This window comes from Anopheles ziemanni, chromosome 3 (assembly GCF_943734765.1).
Source record: "Anopheles ziemanni chromosome 3, idAnoZiCoDA_A2_x.2, whole genome shotgun sequence".
NCBI lineage: Eukaryota > Metazoa > Arthropoda > Insecta > Diptera > Culicidae > Anopheles > Anopheles ziemanni.
The window spans coordinates 39,514,837-39,523,751 of NC_080706.1; the positions used below are offsets into that span (position 1 = coordinate 39,514,837).

General features: G+C 38.4%; 1 protein-coding gene across 1 annotated transcript; it reads right to left on the bottom strand.

Annotated features, from left to right (window-relative positions):
* Positions 1-3,683: 3,683 nt before the first annotated feature.
* Positions 3,684-5,155, bottom strand: LOC131284710 (chymotrypsin-like elastase family member 2A). Its single transcript, XM_058313572.1, has 3 exons — positions 4,891-5,155; positions 4,357-4,821; positions 3,684-3,736 (listed from the first exon to the last, which is right to left on the bottom strand). The coding sequence occupies exons 1-3, from the start codon at positions 5,153-5,155 to the stop codon at positions 3,684-3,686; spliced, it is 783 nt and encodes a 260-aa protein (XP_058169555.1).
* Positions 5,156-8,915: the final 3,760 nt, after the last annotated feature.

The following is an 8,915-nucleotide window of genomic DNA, read 5'->3' on the forward strand; positions in this document are numbered from 1 at the left end:
TTTGACATAGCAGTAAGAAAGCCCTTGCTAGCAGAAAATTCGTAAAACGTCCGGCCCTTTTGCATGCCGAACTATTATTTACAAAGACTTTTACGTAATTATTTTCTTATTTAATCTATTCTTCTTTTGTTCTTTTACATTATGTTTTTCATTAGTTTCCCATTCAAAACATCATCAACGTTTTATCAACACAAAGTAGGAGGCGCATGGTTTAGTAAGACCGTTATGTTCAAACCAATTAGTTTTTTTAAACTGAACCGATCTGACCGGTTGAAGCAGTTTTCTTGCGGAAGGTGAAAACTGGCCGCCATGGTTTAACTTTCATAAAAGCTGCTTGTGTTGTACACAATTTTCTGTCCTGCTCTAGCGCACGGGCTAGTGCGGAAGGTTCGTCTGGTTGCATACTTTGCGGAGTTAACTTAGGACTGTTGCATACATCGCGGTGTTAATTTGGCCGCTTACTTTTCTCGAGCAGCGGCTGCGTTTTGCTAAGGCGGCTGCAAAATGACGTCACACATGCCATATGTTTGCGTTTTGCTACCACCGACAGGGATCATGTTTTATGATCAACGCATAAAGTAAGCATTTGAAACATTTTCTTTTGATTTTTAATTGCACTTCATCATGAGATTTCTAAATGTTATATTCAATTTGATAACGATATTATGCTGAAGATACACAAATATAATACGATCCTACTCATTTCAAAAGTTCAATCTTGCTTCTCAATGAAGCATATTTCATTCAAAAACATGTTTCTTAATTTTGTACGTATGACACGGTTTCATCAACATGCGGTAAACATATTTTCTATAATTTCATTTAGCATTCCATTTTCATATTTTAATTGGAACACAACTCAAAATTTTCTTATGACGTTTTCATTCAATTAATAACTTGTTCCGAGGAATAATGTTTGCATTAAACAAAGTAGTCAAATTTTATAGACTTTTCATGCAAAACCGAAATACACCAGCAACTTTCTGTTGAAAGCAAAATAAAGAGTAGCATTTCTTTTAAATTTTTTTGAACAGTTCCTTACGGAATTAAGCAACTTTATCAGAAACCATCGTAAAGAGTATGATACAGTGGTTTGGACATACTTGGCCACAGTAAATCATGCGCAAAGAGCATCGGAGGAATTAAACGGGTCAAAAATAATTGAAATACCCCACACTGCTAACCCTCCGCGTGCCTCTCAACAACAACCAATCGAAAAACATGTACAGCACTCAAAGGTAGGACCTATTCCAACATTCTGAAGTCCACACGGCGTAGCATTTGATCGTGAATGCCACACAACAGCTGAAAAAACTTTCAGCTTTTTTTTGAAGTTTCAGCCAAGGACCGTAAGGCTGGCTTCGTGGGCGTCGAAATATTTTTTGAAAGTAGTTAAAAGATGAAAATTTACAACAAAATTTACTTCATTCAATTAGCTTGGTTAACTTTTTTCTTATCGCCAATAAAAATTTGTCTATTTTTTTTAATGTATACGTTACATCAGTTCCGTGTTCTTCTATTCTTGCAACAGTATAATATGATCCCAACAGTAAATTGGTGGAGATAAAACATCATCAAACAAATAGTGAAATGCTATGTGAAAGTTTGTCTTAGTTTCTTGCGTGTAGGTCAAAAAGCCATGTCAAAATAGATGATGGCTTTTCACGGGTTGCAATTATTTCAAGTTTAACTGTATTTGACCTGCTGATCCGTCATGGCAAGAATTTGTGAGATCTACATATTGATAAATCTACATATTGATATTCAATGAATCTTAAGTGTAAATTAGGAGTTATGCAAACACCATGCCACACTTTTCTGATCTATGTTCATCAAAACGTTTGGAATGATCAAACTGAAAACTTTGAGATAGACGTAAATGAATTATTGATACTGATGCGATAAGATTTATCACAACACCGTCGCTGTCAGCTGCACCAGCAGTCAATGTGACAGCAGCCGCGACTCATGCAGCAGCGATTGGGCTTACACCACGAAGGGGATAAAAGGGCTGCGCAAGCTATCATAAGGCCTCTTCGCGATAAGTTGGCATGATAATAAGGTCGGAATAAAGGCACTAATTTTGTGGTTCTTTCACCAGAAAGCTCCGACAAAACATATTTCAAGTATCACAACCAACAGATACCATTGCCGAAAACATTTGACGAAAAAAAAAATTTATTTGTGTAAAATGGCTAATGCGCGAGGAAACACCACACCACAGGTGTGGGATCGAATCTCGAGTCTGGCACCCTCCGGTATTACGAACGGCTGACCACCGATCTATAATATACCGTCTTTCGGTCACACAAACTCTCTTCGGAGAGAGGCCTTGTCCCATTAGGGGATGTCGTGCCACATAAAAAAAAAAAAAAATGGCTAATGAACTTCATATCTTCAAATAGTTCATGTAGAAGAAACCTGAACAATAACTGGGATGACAATCGAAACGTTTTTGTTTTTTTTTCGATTTAATACATTGGTCCTGCACAAGTTTCACAAAGTTCACGATATGCAGATTTTGAGCCTCCAGGTGCAAACATTTTTCAGATAGTTGGCATCAGCATGATTATTCCGTCGGGAACTGTCAGTTTTCTCGACGCTGTCCCGTACAATAGGAAAACAACACTTTGAAAATAGGGAAAACATGACTAGCCTCGTCGTTTTGTTTTCGCGCAGAGTCTCGACGCGTAGGTGGTGCCGTTTTGTGCCGTTTTGTGCCGGCCAGCCATAGTACAATTTAGGCAGACATTTGAATCCTTTATAGAATGAGACTGTTCAACAAACTATTTCTTATAGTAGAATACCGATAATAAAGCCGGTTTTAACTTTACCATCAACAACGTGTTTGCTTAAAAAAATGAATATAATATTCTTTTAAATGCATATTGTATGGAAGCTTCTTGTTTACCAGTTTCTAAAAGTATTCACATCAGTCAAGACCTAAGCCATAACTAACTTATTGAAAATAATATGAACACCCGGTTGACAGAAATTGACATTGTTGCTGGTACTATGTAGTTCCAGCAAGAGTCCCAGCAATCTGCCATGGAAAAACTTGCTGGTACTACATGACAGCTGCAAAAAATTTGAATTTTTGTCAACCGGGCAGTATAATATCAACGTAAAATATTTTAAATCTTAAATGACATTTTGCGACATTTTGAAATGACATAAATGAAATTTTCCGTTCAAGTATTACCAGATGAAAGGAACCTAGGGAATGGTTCGACTTGAACGGAATATTTACTGTCAGTCCTTAACTGTTAGTCAATCCTTAACATGGCGGTTAATATATTAAAAAATGTGAAATTTTCGTAGTCAGATTCATATATGCTGACTGAAAGGAAATGCTAAGCTGGTAGCAGCTATACCAACAAATCCTTGTAAATCAGATTATAAATACTTTTGAGTTTGGGTAATGAGTTTTGTTGTATAATAAAAAGAATTTAAATATATTCATGGAATACAATCTCGTCAATAATTTAAGACGAAAATTGAAACATTCATGGATTGATCGTATTCATTTTTAATTTGCACATTAATAATATACGCATGTAACCATTCTAAGGCATTTATGGAAAGGACTGAGAGTTAAAAAAAGAACATCAAAATTTATTTTACTTAAACTTATACCACATTTACCCAACTTAAAACAAATAAAATATATTAGCCAAGCTAGGTTAGAATACGTCATAACCAACACGGTCAATTTGAAAATCCTTGTCACTGCCATCTAGTGGCGTGCGCAAGTGAATGCGCGGCTAATTTAGCAATAACCGATTCATCAAAGACACAACTTTGCATACAATGCGGCTATTTAATAATGTCGCTCGCTTCCAGCTCGAATTCTGCTCGAAGTCACTCAGCGCCGCACTCGTGAGAGGGGGGGGACATCATACTTTGTTTTTACCGGCGCAGATATATCATTGCTGATAATTTCTTGTTGATCATTCCCGTCATACTCGGCACTGTAAATGTTACCCCAACCCCAATACATGCGACCTTCAACACAATCATAATCTACCCCAGCAGGCCTGTGACCGACGGCACTGTGATAGATTTTACTTCCGTCCATCTGTACGCGCATTATACCGTCACTATGTGCAATCAGAAGAAAACTGTGATCAAACCGGCTGGGAACGTTACAAACAGTGTCTTTATCAATGCGACCATATGCACACAGGCCTAGTTTTGCAGGTGCACTAATGGCCTGCATTATCCATTCGTGGTAGTTGGCGGTATCGGTGAACACGGTATACTTAAATTGGTCGCACAAACCATCACCGACCCTCCTTGGGATAAAAGAAACTATCCCCCGTAGGTACCATGTTCCTCTCGTCTCGAAAAACATACCACCGCCACTGTCTCCGTTGCACGCACTGATCCCTAAGCCGTCCCTTCCGGCGCAATACATGGTGTGTTTTAAAACGGACCCGTACGTTGGATCACTCTCCACACACCTGTACCCATCCACTACGGTAAGGGTTGCTTCTCGCAGGAATGGGGGTTCTCCTTCGTTAGCGGTCGAACCGAAACCAACTATCGTTCCATTTTTCCCAATAATTCGTTTTTTCATCGGATCGCTTTCGCTCCAAATGCACGCAATCTGCACAAACTCTGTTAGCACAATATCAGAGGCTAGCCGCAAAATAGCAATGTCATTTGCCATACTAGATCTAGTAAACGTAGGATGGAGCACTACATTTGACACTTGCATCACTTGTATATGTTCGCCCGATTCGTCCAGATGGTTTCGGCCAACGTGCACTATCATTTGATCGGCACGCAGTAAACCAACGTAGAATAAACAATGGCCAGCTGAAAGAGACATTATATCCATTGGAAATTTTGATTGTCGCTAGGTGGAGTAGTATAAAATATACTTACCAGTAAGAATACTATTGGCACTAACTATAGTTCCTCCACAGGCGTAAACAGTTGCATTCCCCAGCAGATGATAAAGGGCCGCATGCCACGGCCAGTGTCCTGCTGTTGAATTGACACCGTTGATTATCAGCGGTTCGATTTTCTCGTCAACAAGCTTTCGTTGTCCACATATTTGTTGCACATGTTTACCACTAATACATACGGTAAGAACGGAAAGTAAAACGACAATGATCAAACTTTCACGATAGAAGTTTTGCTCGGACATTTTTTAATGCATTCGTATGTCCTCGTGCACTACTTTATTTGACGAGCGTGTGGCTCTTCCATGGTTGAATGTGAATGACTAACGAACGTTTGCCAACTTCCAATGCCGTGAATGCGATGATACTCGCGAGATCCGCGGACTATCATGTGAAGAAAAAGTGATAAGACGTACGGGCTAACTTGAATCGGAATTTTGGATTGTGCCAAAATATACAAAAAGGCTAAACTACATCCAACAGCTGCTTGTTGTTATCAGCATATGCACGAACCGGGTCAACGCATGAGAGATGAATGCTCTTTTGCGACAACAACCTAATTTGTATGGTTTTTTCATAAAGTTAGGGCACATAAAAGGTACATGAAAATGATCGAATTTCCGAAACCTAACACTCGTAAGAAAGAGGAAAAATGTAAGCAATGGGTAGCATTTTATAGCCAATCCTGCTAATCCTCTACGTACAAAGCTAGTTATTCTTGAGTTCTCACCATTTCTGACAGTTTTTCAGATTATTAACTGGAAACCTGAAGTGTAAATGTTGTCACATCACATCATATTGTTTAGAGGGAAACACGTCCAGTACAACGATCCTTGTTCTCCGGATGATGGAAACACGTTTCTTTGAAAGTTAAATAAAACCACAAAGCTGACGCCAGTGAACATTAGTTTTTCCATGTCTTCGGTTTATTACATTTTACCTCGTTATCGGAGACGGCTGTAGGTTGTTTTGTTGATAACAACCTCAACCAAGAAAGTTTGTTTTTAAGTTATACCTCTCAATGCTACCTCTCTCCCTTAAAATCTCTTTATCTCTTTGCTTGCTTAACAAAAAAAAGTATACATTAGTTAAGGATCTACAATTAAAAAATAGTAATAATATTAATAATAATAATCCTTCAATACATAATATTACTCTAGAGCACAATATTTCACAATTGGTTTCGGCGGCTGATCTACCTTTCCTCCTCCTCAGCGGTTAAGGGATAATTTTTTGGCCGCTTTTTTTCTGCCCTTACTATACCTTCTCTCCTGCCAATCCACGTAATTTTGCCCGGTGCATAAGTTAGAACAAAAAAAAACACATACCTATATTTCACTAAATACGCGCTCCGCATTTAACAGTGGTGCACAAAAATAAACCCTTCGAAACAAACCCAATCAACTAATTTGTGCGTTGAAGATAGCAGGAAAATGTGTATAAAATCAATCGCAACGAACACAACAAAAAAAATGGAACGCATAAAATTTGAATTTCCCTTTATCAAGGATAAGATGAAAGTGTGTGGGTTGAAACGGGGACAACAATCCGTTGGGTCACAAACCTAAACCAAATAAAAACCTCTGTACACTCGCGCACATAAAGAGTTATTCTACGATCTATTCTTCTCTGTTTCATTTCACCTTTCTTCTTTTTATCTGCCATTCAGTTCAAGAGCTTTTGCATATCTAACTTGGTATTTTGGTTTGGCTACGATGCCATCCTTCATTGGGCCGCACCGTGGACACTAGTTGAGATTCTTGGGCGATCGTAAGAATGCTCATAGTTTACATGTTCGTCCCTGTTTAGCTCAAGCATGTAACGCAGTCTGTTTAGTTTTTGCTTTTTTCTCTATATCTTTCATCCACGCCCAAAAAACCTGGCATCATCACATTCGCTTCCTAATTCTTAGCTAACGGATAACGGAAAACGACGACTACGGGGAGGAAAGTACAAGTACAAATGGTTAAAAAAGAGACACCGAATCCTAAACAAAATATGTCCTTTCGATATCCGTCTCGGGTTAATTACTTCCGCGATACCTTTCAAGTGCGGTCGAGGGCATGTTGGCAAAACGGTTTTTGATAATTGTTTTTTTTCTTGTATTTTAACGAGTACAACGTTACGTTTGCTCAGTGGTGTCCGTGTAGAAGGCTGCGTTACTCTCTGCGACAAAGAATTTTACATCAAGTTTTTCATTCTATTATTTTTTTACAAATATTGTACCATTGAGAAAAATAGAGAAATAGATGGCTTCAGAGAAACGACAATGAACAATGTGCACCCATTTTATGTACTTAAAAGTAGGGTAAGTGTACCGTCTGAATATTTACTTAAAACGTGCGCTGTACAAAACCCTTAATATTGATCCGTGATCCGTTGAAGTGTTTGTCCGAATTGAAACAAGATAAAGCTTGTCTTGCTGATGTGATTTTTTGGGCATAAACATTATTGTATTTTCATTATTTATTATTAAATGTTTTAAATCTGATGCAAGTTACTGTTTCATTAGTGAGTATCGGAGACACAGTCCGCTGTCTTGAAAAACAAGTAAGGTTTAATGTTCGAAATAAAAATATCGATTTTCATGTGCAAAGTGAAGAAAAATGGTACCGATCGCTATTAAAGTAAATTTTTGTTGGCAATTATCTTATAAAGTAAATTTAAAATGAACCAAACGACCAAGTACTGTGCAACTGATGGGTACACTTACCCTAAACGCTCTGCTTCAGAATCGATTTTTCGTCAAAAGACATCACCATGGAAACATAGAAATCAGCTCCTTTCGCTCTCATTTCTCTTTCCATCAGTCCGCGGATATTTTCTTCAGCATTCATTCAACGGCTGCTTGCGTTTGTTTTCCCTTCTCTTTGTTTATGTTTTGTTAGTAATATTTTATCTCCCATTCCATTTTGTCCTTAAAAATACTCGCCTTTCGACACAAATATTGCATCTAAAGTACGAATTTTCGCTAACGGTACATTAATGTGTGTGTGTGTGTGTGTGTGTGTCTGCGTTTGTGCATTTAGGATATATTTTAGTGCGCTGTATTTACCGTTCCGGTAACCACACACGGTCTGCTTCAACTGTCGTGTGCCCATCCTGCGTCTATGTTGTTTTTCTTTATCTGATGCCGGTAAGTGCCTAACGTGTGACTGTAGAATCGTCTCTAATATAGGTCTAAATAACCTTCCACACTTTTTGTTTTTCGGTAGTTTTTCCGTTCTACTCTTCGGTTCACAAACACACTTCGTGGAGCACACTGAAATGGAGTCTTGTATTAAATTCGAATCATTACATTTACCATCATCTGTAGATTGGATGTATGTTTTTCTTCTGTTAAGTTCCGTTTTACCGTATATATTTTGCTTTAAATTCATATATCTGGTTGATTTGCGGGACGCAGAGTTGGTGATTGTTTGTGGTAGTTTTGTTTTATGACCGTAAAAATGAATACGAATAATGAAAGACATATACACATATTCTACGGGTAGAACAGGCCGCATGTTTCAGAAATTTTGAAGTAAACAAATAAACGTGATAAACCACATGACGCCAGAGTAGATAAGGAGGTCGAATGTCTACCAGTTGTGGCAGAAACCAAACTCATGTTCGTTCTGCTGATTTGGTGTGGAAAATATCTTATTTCATAATTAGAGGAGTCCAGCTTGATTTAACTTTTAATAACAGTTTGATATGTTCAAGATAAACGAAACCAACCCCGCTTTGTGCTAGAGCTGTTTGCAGTGTGTGAATGTTCTCGTCGGGTTTTGGAATGATTATCATTAGCATAGGGGGTAAAGAATGCACTCGATGGCTGACACACAGTACGGGATGGGTAAGGTTAGAGAGCTATCCGCGACCGACAGATTGTAGGGAATTGTCCCCAAGGTGGCTCTTGTTGCCCGGAAATGTGCGTGTGTGTTTCAACAAAAAGGACACCCGTTAGTTGGTGGCCGAGGTGGAAACGTCACGCCACAAGAACAAAACATACATTACAACATA